General features: G+C 30.9%; 1 protein-coding gene across 1 annotated transcript; it reads left to right on the top strand.

Moving 5' to 3' along the window:
* Nucleotides 1-1,084: 1,084 nt before the first annotated feature.
* LOC114189698 (protein PALE CRESS, chloroplastic) lies at nucleotides 1,085-10,280 on the top strand. Its single transcript, XM_028078345.1, has 7 exons — nucleotides 1,085-1,430; nucleotides 1,514-1,587; nucleotides 2,331-2,525; nucleotides 3,298-3,384; nucleotides 7,183-7,233; nucleotides 9,135-9,323; nucleotides 9,816-10,280. Exons 1-7 carry the CDS (start codon nucleotides 1,322-1,324, stop codon nucleotides 10,047-10,049), a joined length of 939 nt encoding a protein of 312 aa, XP_027934146.1. The 5' UTR covers nucleotides 1,085-1,321; the 3' UTR covers nucleotides 10,050-10,280.
* Nucleotides 10,281-14,479: the final 4,199 nt, after the last annotated feature.

Raw genomic sequence — 14,479 nt, 5'->3', positions numbered from 1 at the left:
TATTCCTGTGAGAACGGAGGTATTTGCTTGGATATGGATATTATCTGCGAATGGTAAAACCGATTTAATGAGAATTGTAGTTTGATAAAATTGAGGGACGCCATAGATTAATGATATACCCCGTCACAAACTGACCATTTCTATGATTAATTTTATCTATTTAAAGTTAAAAATTACACCTTCAAAATATAGTAGAGCAAACCTGCCAGTTACACCTTCAACAAAACAATTAACCAATAATTTTCTGATTCGCATACTGAATTAACATTGAGTAGTTGTGTGATGTCAAAATTAAGATTTCAGTTGTTTTTTTAAGGGAAAGGCATTTTGTCAAATTTAAGTTTGTTAAGGACAGTAGCTGAAGTTTAGTGAGATAATTGTATACAAAAAAATATTTTTTCTTGAAGTTTTACACGTTTATTATGAACAAATTGTATTTTTTTATTATATTAAACAAAGTCAATACTTTATAAAAAATAAATTCAGTAAATTCATATTTATTAATTGGTAACTAAATTGAAACAGTTTAATTTTTTTGGTTATCTATAACAAATTAATTTGAAATAGCTTAATTGGTAATGAATTATGTATAGATGAAAATATCCCGAACGATAGCTGTTTATCTAAAAAAAAGTTGTTTATTGAACTGACATGATACAAGAAAATCATGTTAATGAGGAACTAAGTTAAAAATTTAGTATGTTCAGGTGACGCCATTTTTTTTTTATTTAAAAAACTTACATTTGTAATCTTAAGAAACACTATAAATTGGTGCCAGTCATTTGTCGACGTTAAAATGATATTACATCTTATTCACATATTTAACGTTTTGGTTCTTGCACGGATAGAATCTACAATTTTATCATAATCATGTAACTTCAAAATTAAATTGTATTCACTCTTTCAAAATTACAATTTGTTATATTTATTTGGCTTTTATAATTATTATTTTTTTCGAAAATTTAAATGGAAAGTAAGAATAAATCTAAATGATAGTTTTATTTTCCAGATTTTGTATTTTACATTTTCTGGGTTGAATTTCTTTTACACCATGTTATAAATTGTGAATAGAGATAATAAGGTCTTTTTCCAAATTCTCGTGTACCCTCGTTTAAACCCTTTCGGGGCCAAAATCCTGCTATCATAGACAGCAATAGCGAACCTTCGCTCATCTTCTTCTTCACTTCACCTTCTCCTAATCAACATTTTCGTGGTGGTAGTTCGTAGCTGTTACTAATTGAGCCCTAATATACCAACACTTTAGTTTAGTTTAGTCACCCATTCTTCTCTTTCTTTTCATCCTGCTCTCTCTCTCGTTGGGATGAACCTTCTCTCTCTAACATCGTCACTTTCGCTTTGTTATTGTTCATTTCCTGCTCTAACCACACTTCCTACCTTTCCTTCTTCATACAAATGCACATCTGGCGCAGGTTAATCATTGCCACCACCTATTTTACATTCTTAACTCTCAAAATTGATTATTTTATTTACTGTGTTTCTGGCTTTTCCTCAGTTTTAAGGAGATGTGTGAAACGGGAAAAGGAAGAGGAGCTTCTACAAGGGATGCCCAAGGAGTACTATGACGATGTATGCATTACCAACACTTTGTAATTTTAATACTATTCATTTCTGGTTAAGTGTATGTTTGGAGAACTTCTCCTTAAACACTTTTAATAGAGACAAAACGAAATTTCAAATCAACTCTTGCATAAGTTATTTTTTATTAGCTTCATAAAAATCTTATTTTTAACTTCTGCATAAGCTTGTGAATAATTATTATTTTTTTTTTATATTTTTCTCTTTCAAAAAGGTTTATAGAAAAGTTTCTTCTAGAACTGTAAATTACTATTTTGTTTCCTTTATTATTAAGTTTGGTTGCTTAAATTTTCTGTGTCACATATAGAAAATGGTGTTGTTTCTCGTGATTAGACCTAAAGGACAACATTACATCACTTTTGAAAACTATTGGATCAGATTGAACTTTCTTTTAAATTGAACCAATTGAATGAATAGAAGAATCAAACCATTAATTTTATAGTGAAATTGTTACTATTTCTCGTTCAATTTTACATGCATGGCCCTGATTGAGTAGACCTTTGAAAGGAAAATAGAAAATGCTGCTGCTTTGTTTTGTCTGTCAATTAGGCTGCGTTTCTAGTAATAACCTTGGTAATGATAGCATATGATTAGAGAAAACATATCATCACATCTTTAATGCCTGATGCAATTTTCATGTTTGTTTTCTGTTTGATAACTATATTGTAAAACCAAAATAGCTGGGACTCGGAATGTTTTTTTTTGGGCAGTTTCATTAACCTTCTCTAGGATAGGAATGGCAAGCCCAGCAACGAAAGAAGACCAAGGAGTTGCAACGGAGACGCAGACAGGAAGAAGAGGAAGAAGAAAGAAAGATGGGAGAGTATCGTGAAATTGGCTTACGGTTGAAGGAATACCCAGAAGAAGATGTCATTAAAGCAAGGAAACTAGTTGCAAGCTTTCTCAAGGTTCCTGAAGAAGTGGAAGAGGTAATTTCTAAGTGCAATAATATACTGAATGACTGGCAGGTAAAAATATGTCCTCATGAGATAATGTGTATTTTCAACTTTAAAATTTAGTCATAATTATATCTCCATTCCTCATTAAAATGATTCTGCATGTTGTACAATTGATGGATGTTTAGGGCTTGTCTTGATTAAATGTTGGGTAACCAAGCTAAAACTTAGATTGCTTTTCCCTTGGCCATATTAGGATCTTCTTTATCTTCTGGTAAGCCTCAAGAAGCCAATTGCAGCGCAATTGACATACTGGATCAACACTAACTATAATATGAAATTCAAGGGAGAAGTGACATTATAAACTTGAAATTGAAGAACACGGGATTGTTCTTAACTTTATAAATTTGACATATGGGCTGGTAAAACTGTCACGTATTAAAAATAGAAAATCTTCATTTTTAAATGAAGGAATTTGTGATATAGTTCACATTAAAAAATTGAAACTCTAAGGACTAACAAGATGAAAAATAGAGGAAAATGATCTTCGTCATTATGGCATTTTAACATGTTTTTGCATAATTTCCTCTCATTCAATAATATTCTGTGTAAAGTGTCTAAGTTCATTATTTATTGATAGTTTGCACATCACTTATGCATATAAATAAGAAAATAGTAATATTATAAAGAAGCTAATTTACCACTAGAAGGCAAGTCTTTTAATTTCGTCCTTTGATTGGTTTTACATTTTTTTCTCATGGGTGTGTGAGAGTATTCAGAGAACTGACTGTCTGTTTTCTGATAGAGAATTGAGGAAGCTGCTGAGAAAGGAGAGCTTACTGAACTTGTTTTAATGGTCATATGGAATCGGCTTGATATTGCTCGGCGCGATGTAAGTTACTGTTTTAGCATCTAATATGTCCTAGGCCAATTAACTTGTGAAAAGAATTTCATTTTGTGAAGAAAAAGAAGTAAGCAAATAGCTTATATTTCTTACTCAAGTTATCAGATTTTGACAGCTTATGATCAACAAATTGGTGCGTTGTGAATTAGAGCGCAATTATATTTAATTACAGACTAAAAGTTCAGTGGGTGGGCACCATGTTTGTACATAAAATACTAACATTTTGTAGTCACTACCAAATTTTGTTAGATTCAAATTATAACTAAAAATTACTATTTCTTTTTAATTAAGATTGACTAATATTTACTTATTCCATATCACAAAAGAAAGTTGATCATATGCAAAGAGTGAGGTACTCTTTTGAAAACTGGAAGTTTGTAATACAGGAGGTAGCAGCTGGCCAGCAACTGATGGCCACTGCCTTGTTCTTGACTGACGAACTTATATCGTGCCACGATTTTTTGAAATGAAACTTGACAAAATTATAATTTTCTTATGAAATTTCAATATTGGTTTAGAAATAAACTGACCAATTTAGTAGCTCACTGTCAGAAGGTGGAATTAAATGGTTTTTAAGTATTGTGTAATCCTTTAGTTTGGCAGGTGAAAGAGTGGATATATATAATCTAATTGCTGTTTTTCGCTCAGTGGATTTCTTCTGTCCAACTTTTAATTTCATTAAATTTGCAATTTCATTTAAGCTGTAAACTGATTTCAGCTGCCTTCCTTTATCATTTGGCAGATTCTTTCCCAATATTATGTTTAAAACATTATTAAGCCGAATAAATTTACACACACGTAAGACTGAAAATATGAGAAAAATAGCTTAAGAGATTGATTATCTCTTCGTTGATCATTATTATTTATAGAAAAAAATTACATCAGGACTATCTATGTAATTAATGGTTATAATTAAACAGCTCATAGGTACAAGATATAGTAATTTTCCAATACAACTGCCAACTACCTATTTGAATTACTTATTCTAACAACTATCTATATTTAATATAACACTCCCCTCAAGCTGCGGCATATATATTGTAATTACCAAGCTTGGAACGAATAAATTCTTCAAGAAATTGTTTCACTCATACAAGTTCACAAGTGAGAGATGCCATTGCCCTATATGAAGCTTCAACACTAGATTGAGCGAGCTATCACAATTTTTTTCTTGTTTTTCTAAGAAATAATGTTTCCTCCAATGAAAACACACTACCTTGTAGTAGAACATGTATCCATAAAAGATCTTGCCCAATCAACATCACAATACCCAGAAATTTGGGTATTCCCTTTAACTTCATACAATAAACCTTGCCTTGAAGCCTTTTTAAGGTATTTTAAGATGCAGATGATAGCATTCCCATGATTAGTACAAGGATTGTACATTGAACTGACTAACAACACCCACTGCAAAAGATAGATCAGGTCTAATAATAGTGAGATAAATAAGTTTTCCTACAATTATGCTATATCTAATTGGATCAAGTAAAAGAAAAATAGGAAGGGGACAAATGATGACAGTTTAAAAAATTGTTAGTAGGATGAGGATTGCGTGTGGAGCAAGTATTTTTTCGAATAGCAAGAGGACAACTAGAATCTTCATTATCAGGATACATAATATGGAATGATGGTGATGAAGGACTTGATGAAGAGAACTCACCATGCGGCATTGGACAGGTCATTCAAGTAAATTGTTGGGAGGTGATAAGAGGAGGAGATGGTCTAGGTGAATTGAATGATGAGAAGAATTTGAATTATTCGAAGATGTTGGAATAGTGATAGAAGTAGGATATATGTAATATCTGCTGAGAAGAATTTGAATTATTCGAAGATGTTGGAATAGTGATAGAAGTAGGATATATGTAATATCTTTTAGTGTCAGGTGAATAATATCAATACCCTTTTTGAAGACAAGAATATCCTAAAAAGACATATTTGATAGCTCGGGGTAAAAGTTAATTCAAACTTGAAGATACATCATGCACAAAGCACACAAACAAACACTTGAAGAGAAATGTGAAACACAGGTTCATTGAAAACAGCAAGGGAATATGGAACTTTACTGTCCAAAGAAAAGGGCATTCTATTAGTAAGATAACATACTGTAAACATGACATCACTCTAGTGATGGACAAGTACATTCGCACCAAGCAACAAGTATGAGTAGTTTCAATTAAGTGTCTATTCTTTGTCTCTAATAAACCATTTTGCTTAGGTGTACGTGAACCGGTGTAAAATGCCATGTGGTTTTAAAAGAGTAGAAAAATCAGAAGAAAACTATTCTTTGGCATGCATTATCACTCCTTAAGATCTTAATCTCTTGGCCAAATTGGTTTTTAATTAGATTAATGACACAAAGATATTCAAAAGTTTAGATTGATCTTTCATTAAGTAAACCCAAATACAACAAGAATATTCATCAATAAGAGTAGCACAATAAGGAAACTGAAAGGATGAAACTCGAGTTGGACCCCATATATCATAATGAATTATAAAGAAGAAAGATTTGCATGTTGATTCAATTCTTTTTGGAAAAGAAGACCAAATATGTTTTCCTAATTGACTGGACTCGCATTTTAAGACTTGGCTTTTGCTAAGTTTGGAATCATCCTTTTTAATTTTTATAAATGTGGATGACCCAAGTGATCATGTAAAAGTGTAAGAGATAGGGATGCTAAACAAGACATTAATGGTCTACTACCTAGATAGTAGAGTCTCCTATATTCATGTCCTTCATCAATCGGTCGACCTATATTGCACACTTGTATAACTAAAGATTTGCATCATAAGTTATAGACCAATTTAAATATCTAGTTATTTGACTTGAGGAAATTAGGTTAAAAGGACAATTAGGGACAAAAAGAATATGCTTTAGGTTCTAAGATGGAGAAAGGGAGACTTGACCAACTCTTTGAGAAGTAAGTGCAGATCCATTGGCTAAAGTAATAACATGAGGAAATTTAGGATATGAAATGGAAGAAAATAAGGAAGCATTACCAAATCTTGATATTCTTCATGTAGTTCAACCTTATTAGATGTTTGCTGTCTTACTAGGAAAACCATGTGAGAAGAAACTATTTTGAGTGTGGCCAATCTCTTATAGAAGAACATTGAGGACGCTTCTATCCATAAGAAAAAGAAGACATATTGAACGAAGAATTCATCAACAATTAGAATTACAACAACAATCTACACTCCACAGCAGTGCCAACTATAAAAAATTGGCAAACAATAGTGGAGGAAGACTATGATAGAGGAGAGAGGAGCTTCTCAACCAAAGACAGGGAGGCCCGGGAGCCTTGTGGAGAAGACGTGAAGTTGTTCCAATGACAAAACGGTGGTTGGCAGCGAAAAAGGGTAATGGTGGGCGATGAGATCTTAAGAGATTGATTATGTATCAGCTGATCTTTGTTATTTATAGAAGAAAATTACATCAGGAATATATAAGTAATTAATGCTAATAAATAAACAACCCATAGGTACAACATGCAACAGTTTTCTAATACAATTGTTAACTATCTATATTAAATACCTATTCTAACACATATTAAGCAAAGACTTAAGCTGTATAGTTCTGTATTGGATATTATCATATGATAATTATCATAAGTAAACATTAGATTTAGTTCTGTGTTGGATATTATCATGATAATTTGAAAGAGATTATCACAAGTGAATGTTAGATTTAGTTCTGTGTCCACTTCTGCAAGAACGTGGTATAATATTTTTCATCCTAAGGCTATCATGATCTGGTTTTATTATACCTTATTTTATCACTTTTTGCAGGAAGAAAAGGATGCCATTAGAAGTCTGGATCTGTTATACAGAAGGGCTGAGGTAAACAATTAATAATTGCCCTTGTATAGATACATTTTTAATTAGATGCACCAGCTCTTGTTTGAATCATTTCAGTTTTTTAGGGATCAATTAATAAATTATAATAGTAATTCACAGTAAGGGCAAATGGTTACTTTAGTACAAAGCCCCCCTTCGTGGTTCCATTTCCCTGTGGTCATGATAGGTGGTAGAACTGGATGATTTCCCAAATTTTCTTTCCTTAATTATTGCGCTCCAGTCATTCTGCTGTCATGTGCACCTCCACGTAGAAAGTTTTCGTAGCTTTTTCAGACCTAGGGTGTAAGTTATTTTAATAACTAATGTAGTTCTCTATGATGCAGAAATATGATCCGAGTATCCAATACAATACATACGCAATACACTGATGCAATTTTTCTAAAGGAATATGGGATACTATACCTATAAGATTCATATCTAGATATTTATCAAAATTCATAGAACGTAATAAATATATAGTTGTAATTTTGTAAATCCAAATTAAGAACATACTTATTAGGCTTACTTAAAATAAAATAAAAATTGTAAATCATTGCTATCATACATCACTTTTTATTTGTCTACAAATAGGAACCATATGACGCTCATCACATTCCTCAAATCATCCATATAGAAGACAAATTTTGACTTTTGGTTTATCAAGGAACAATGCATTTTTATACCATACATACTTTTATTCTCTTTTTTCTTTTTCATAAATTGTCTTAAAGTCTAAGATGCTTTACAAATACAAGTGGCTATTAATATTGGATATGTATTGAATATAGATAATATATAGATATGTGAGACAAATTAAAGTATTGGTAATTCAGGCTTGGACAATCATTGTTGAATTTAATGCTATATCAATACTCCATACTTGTACATTTTTTGTTCAATTATGAGTATGCTTAGGATGTCAAATTGAGTTAACTCGAGTATAGGTTGAGTTAAAAATGGATTAACTCAACCCTACCTACTTTGTAGTAAGCCAAAAGTTTTACAACCTGGCTTGAACATCGTGTCTTGTTCCCCAACTTGTTTCATATATTTATTGTAGTTCAATTAAAGTGGATTGGCTTGATCACCTATTTATTGCAATACAATCAAAAGTAATTTGCCATGGCTTGGGTTGCCCTACTATTATTGTAGTTCAAAAATATTGTTGAGTTGAGCTAGAAGATTCATAATTCATATAAAAATGGGTTACAAGTCAACTCACCTTCAACTTAATGTGAATCTATTTAACCCGTGAGTTAAGTGTGCTATATTCATTTTGGCTTATATTAAAAACTTATCTTTTCCAACCCAATCCAACTCATGGTGAGTTCGATTGACCACAGGTTTGAATCTATTTTGATACTTCTAATTATTGGTGCAGAATATTCACCACCTATGCCGAAAACAAATTTCCATTGTGGAACATAGCTAACCTTTAGTAGGAGGGTCTACCTTCCCAACCACATTTTTTCCATCCACAGCATTTGAATCTTTTTTTTAATTTATTGCTAAAGTATATATATTTACGGTTTTGTATTCCTTTTTTTAAAATACCTTGGATATTTTAGACCTTTTCCTTCCCCATAGTAGATTCAACTAAACTTTTCTTTTCGCTTTTATAGACAAGTGGAGCGTTGGGAACACCTTTCTAAAACTCTCTTCAATTTGTTAAAACTTATAGAAAACTATAGAAAACTAAAGAATTATTAGAAGTTAATTAAGATGTAGAACCCATGGAATTTTGTGATTTTTAATAATTTTCAACCCAAAAGAAAGTGTTAGATACTGTGTTCCTGGCATTTTCATTAGAACAATTTCAGCATATTGGGTCTGCAACGGTTTAACTTCATAGTTGTTTCGGACTTTTTACTCTCTTTTTTGTAATTTTTTGTTCTTAATTGTAGACTGAGATCTTGAAACGAGAGGCTACCCCTGCGATGAGATTGCTGAATGATCTTTTGATTATGTATGACGGCCATGATTTTGAACAGTGGCTAAAGAAATGTAAGAAGGTCATGGTTGATGCATTTCCTCAGGAGGATCCATTTAGTATTCTTGTTCCACCAGGATTGGAGTCATTCGACATAGATAAGGTAAGATTTACCTTTAGATTACATGCCTTAGACCTTAGTCACGTTGTTGCTCCTTGAAGTTTAAGTTTTCTCCCCCCTCTCGGGAAAATAACTGAAGCTGCAATTCCAATATAATTATATAACTATAAGGTTGAGTGGGTTGTAAGATGTAGTTGGAAGTATCAATACCACTCAGCGCTTTACTGAACCTTTAATGGAACAACCAAATGTTAGTCCACTTCACCATATTAAACTAGGTAGTTTATTTGATTGATAAATTATTAACACAAATAACTCTAAATAACAATTGAAATTAGCCATTGTTATATATTGATTAAATTCAAGCTTATCTGTTTAAACATTGATAGTTTTAAATTGATTCAAGTTTATTTCTTTATGCATAAGTTTGGTTAAGACTAGAAGTGAGAAGGTCCAGATTATCCCTAAAAATAAGTTGAAAACCACCTGTTTGAATCCCCTGACAAATTTTTGTTTGAAATCATGTGGAATTAGCATCAAGGGCCATTGAGACCATCCCTTGAAGATGATGAAATCCTTTTGAGGGTGGACTTCGTAAGGGAGGTGGATGAATTGCTGCGAGAGGTTCGTTCTGAAAAGAGTGAAGTACAAAATGAATCAGGGTTTGATCTTGAATCTGTTGCAAATAGACTGAAACAACAGGAGAAGCAACAAACAATACGCCAAGTTGAAGCTCTGCTAGATTTAGCCGTAGGTTTGAAATGGTAACTATTTTGTCCTAGATAGCATTTTGGTTCATATTGCATTTAGTGCTAGTTATGAATAGGAATTGGCGTGAACTGCAATTAGCTTCCTTTTATGATGAACGTATGAGTATAGTACCAACCAAAAAAAGAAAAACCAGGACATACAATAAATGTAGCCATGTCAATTTGGGTGACCCTCTAAAGGTATAGACGTATTAGAATTTAGAAATAAACTTTGGATTTCCATACAAAATATGTGTCTTAATGTACGTTTGTTGTTGATCTATACTTCTAAATCAAGTACTTCGAAGTTAAATTTTGAAATATGTAAAACTTAGAATTTTATTAGATCACCTCTGTTGGGGCATTCTTGTTTTAGTAAAACCTATGGTTTGGTGATAAACATCAGTGAGTGTCGTACTGAGCCAGAGTTGCTACATTATACATTTGTAAATTCCATCCTTAGTCAAAGTGAAGGGGTGAACCGAAAAGAGGAATGTTTGTAACACTTGCATTTTGTACCTGGATATAACTTCTTGAAACTTTAATTTTGTTTTCAACTTTGTGGAGATTTTATGCGTATCTATACCGAGATTAATTTGTGATATCAACTCTTTTGAAAAGTGGAACAAAAATATCATAGAGAAGTCTTAAATTTTTTTTATGCTTGTGAAGGGAAGAGAGAAAAGGGTTATTGTGTACTGTTTTAAAGGTATATCTCTTATTAACATTATAGGAAATCAAAATTGTTCAATTTAGTTATAGAATATAAAAAATATTTTTTTAATAGATATATTAGAATACTCGTTTCTTGGTGAATGAGTAAGTTCAAAACTAGCAATGTATTAATTCTAGCTTTTATTAGTCGGATGGTTTTCATTTCGGTAGAAGTGTCTCATTCACTTTGGTGGAAGTGTAATAGCTTAGTTTTGGCTTTTATTCTAACTTTTCAATAAGTGTAATTAGGACATTTTCAAAAAAAATATACTAATGATATTAACGGCATGTCGATGTAATTTTTTTTTCTAATTTTTGTAAAATAAAATTAAAATATAAAAAAACTTACAATTATTTAAATAATAAATGTAAATATTACAATTAAAATGTAATTTTAGAGTACTGTATTACTGTCAAATTATAATAAATTTACATTATGTATAATGTCTATTGATTAAATATGGTATTAATAATCAATCATATAAATATTTATTCAATATTCATTCAACTGTGTCTTGCCACACAATGTTCAAAATAAAATATAAAAAGTGCTTGGTTAACTATCGATATTATCTTAGGTTGAAGGAAATTATTAGTTTTCTTTTTTAAAATTTTATATTCGTTAATGCAAAATTTAAATTTAGTAATCGCCAATTCTACAACAAATCTGTAATTTCAGTGAAGAACTTTGTAAAATTAACAATTGCTTTTATTTAAAATCAAAAGTATAATGGTTTGAGTTTTGGATAGAGACATTTATTCACAAATAGGAGGAAGAGGAGGAGTAGTTTTTTCCCTGCACTTCCAACAATCTTTCGAATTCATAGGTAAAAATTAGTAACAACACTCTCGGTCTAATTTATTTACACATTTTCACACCCTCACATCATTTATCTCCTGCAACGCTCGTACTCATTTCATCTCATTTCCTAAACACACCGGATACCAGCTCTCATTTTACAAATACATCGAATTTCGAAATCCGAATTAGAAAAACTTTAGAAATTCAAGAATTCCACCGACTTTCGAAATCTGATTTTGAAAATTACTGAATTTCCAAAATCAGATTAAAAATCCAACAGATTTTGAAATTCGTTTTATATTATTCAAGAATTTCCGCAACCTATTTATATTTCATTTTTAAAATTTTTGTTTTATATTTTTTTATATATTTAGTTTTATATTTTGTCAATTTTATATTTTTTAATTATATTTTAGGTTTAATTATATTTCGAACTTACTGATGGTTTTGTTTAATTATATTTTTTTATATTTTAATATTTTGTAATTATAGTTTTATTGTAATAACAATCCGTTTTGATCCATAACTACAAAAAAAAATTATTTTTTCAATCCGGTCTGGCTCGAACCCATGGTGAGTCGAGTTGGCTCACAGGTTCTACCTCATTTTGACATCTCTAGTACACTAATACAAATTCATTTGATTTGTTTATTGACAAGATGACCATCACAATGGATGATGCGTTGAATCAACTTTTATTTTTCCAGAACCATGATCATCCTAGTTACCAAGTCAAATCCTAAAAATCCATTATCAATATGTGTTATTGAAAACAAAGAAATAATTTCAGTGGATTTTTTATGAGACAAATTGTTTACAAGTTTCGCTAAATAAAAGATTAATACTTTCACAATTTTTCAAAACAATCGTGATTTTTTTTAATGAAAAAAAAATTGAAAAAAAAAACAAAAAGTAAAAAGAGAAAGCAAAAATTCTAACTACGATTTTTTTTTTCCTCACACTTATTTTAAAAACTGCCCTTGAAGGACTTATTTAGGGGATGAGATAGAAAATTTTGTGTGACTTTTGGCTTATGATCATATGTCCAAATTTATTTTTCTTTAATTTTATTAAGTACAAGTCAACTTTTACAATTTTTTAATTTTAACAATTTTATTTTTATAACTAAAAACAAAAAACACATATTTTTGAAAATTTTATAAAATTTTTATTAAAATTGAAGATAGAAAACAAATATGCTTGCCATTTAATTTTTTCATCAACAATGCTATCAAGTGAATTTGAATCTAATCTCTTTTATGTTGTATAACATCTTTTCTTCTTTCTCTTCATCTTAACAAAGATCACCACTAAAAATTTATTTGCATCATTCACATCAATAATTCAATTCAATATCAATTTAGTTCAATTTCACGTATTTTTCAATAATTGTATTCAAGAAACCATTTCTCATGGTCTCCCACTACTCCATAAGTTTCATACACTTTGAGAGAATGAACGACATAAAAATTAAAAACCTAATTTAAATATAAACATCTACTATTTATTATTACATGATTTAAATTGAATATGTAACATAAATATTGTAACATCTTGACGAATATTATTAGTTTAAATAAATAAAGTAATATTAATAATAAAATCGCCTTTAGTAACAAACCTCTTTCCCAAAATGTGGGAAAATTTTAAACTTTATTAAAACGCCATAATTCAAATACATAAGTTCAACTCAATGTTTACATGTCCAAAATCTGAGTATAAATATTGCTTACAAGAATAGTAAATATAATCCAAAAAGATTTTCCCTTGCTGCCCCTCTCCAGCACTAAGCGTCACCAGCTCCACCTGAAACATTATTTGCTTCCGTGTAACGAGTTACATGATCATTGCCAAACATAAGTAGATAAGGTGAGCTTATAGAATAAACAATTATTAAACAATTGTGAACACAGACAATTGTCGGAGAACATTCATCCTCTAACTCTAGAAAACATGGCCACCACCATGTCCATCCACAATCTACATCCTCAGATGATGACCTTAAGATTACCCTTGCCGCCACAAGCCACAACTCGTGGTTCCATCTCTACAAGCCACAACTCGCATATTACACATGCAGGACTATCATGTTACGAACCACCATCCATAACGCTAGGTGGAGTTTCCAATACGAACCATAATTTGTATTCTCAACATAAGATTCGCAACATCACTGGTCACTACCCATGATTGCCTAATCAAGTGGAGCCAACCTATACGAGCCACAACTCGCATACTCACACTAGTTTTTCTAATATCATCAGGCCACAACTCGGGATCGCCACGTATTTACCCTCCATTTCGAGCCACAACTCAAGGAATGGCCTCAGCAAGTCTCCACCCCCAAAGTCATCATTCAAAGCATTTAAAATTAACTCAAACCCCTTTTGAGGACCTCCATCCTCATGCACTAGAAATCACAACCCCCACCATGCACATCCCAATTCTACACATGTTGATGATATCCTTAAGATGACTCTTGCTGTCACAAGCTCCAACTCATGGTTCCACCATCTACTAGCCACCACATGTAGATAATGTTACATCCATACCTTTAAATAACTATATTATTTATTTTATCCTCGTCTTTAAAAATAAGATTTAGAAAATCTTCTATTTTTAATGTTTCATATTTTATCTAGATATAGTTTGAACATTGAGAAAGAAATTAAGTAGTTTTTAAGAAACATTTAGAATAAATAAATAAAAATAATAATAAATGACAACAATAATATATATATATATATATATATGTGTGTGTGTGTGTGTGTGTGTGTGTATTATCAAAAAGATAAGTTACTAATATATAGATATATAGGTTAAAAAAAATAAAGGAATCTTTTAATCTTAAATCTAAGAGATAAAAAAAAGGATAAATAAAATAAATAAATAAGTAAAAGAAGAAGATAAGAATATGGAAACATAAGAATAAG

Source organism: Vigna unguiculata, chromosome 7 (genome assembly GCF_004118075.2).
Source record: "Vigna unguiculata cultivar IT97K-499-35 chromosome 7, ASM411807v1, whole genome shotgun sequence".
Taxonomy (NCBI): domain Eukaryota; kingdom Viridiplantae; phylum Streptophyta; class Magnoliopsida; order Fabales; family Fabaceae; genus Vigna; species Vigna unguiculata.
Note: the sequence above shows the minus strand (reverse complement) of the source record. Positions and strands in the feature narration are given on the sequence as shown.

Bases quoted from the DNA above. Each gene is read 5' to 3' on its own strand.
- LOC114189698 (XM_028078345.1), top strand. From the start codon at position 1,322: ATGAACCTTCTCTCTCTAACATCGTCACTTTCGCTTTGTTATTGTTCA. The intron at 1,588-2,330 runs GTATGCATTACC...TCTCTAGGATAG, and splicing joins CCAAGGAGTACTATGACGAT to GAATGGCAAGCCCAGCAACG. The intron at 7,234-9,134 runs GTAAACAATTAA...TCTTAATTGTAG, and splicing joins TGTTATACAGAAGGGCTGAG to ACTGAGATCTTGAAACGAGA.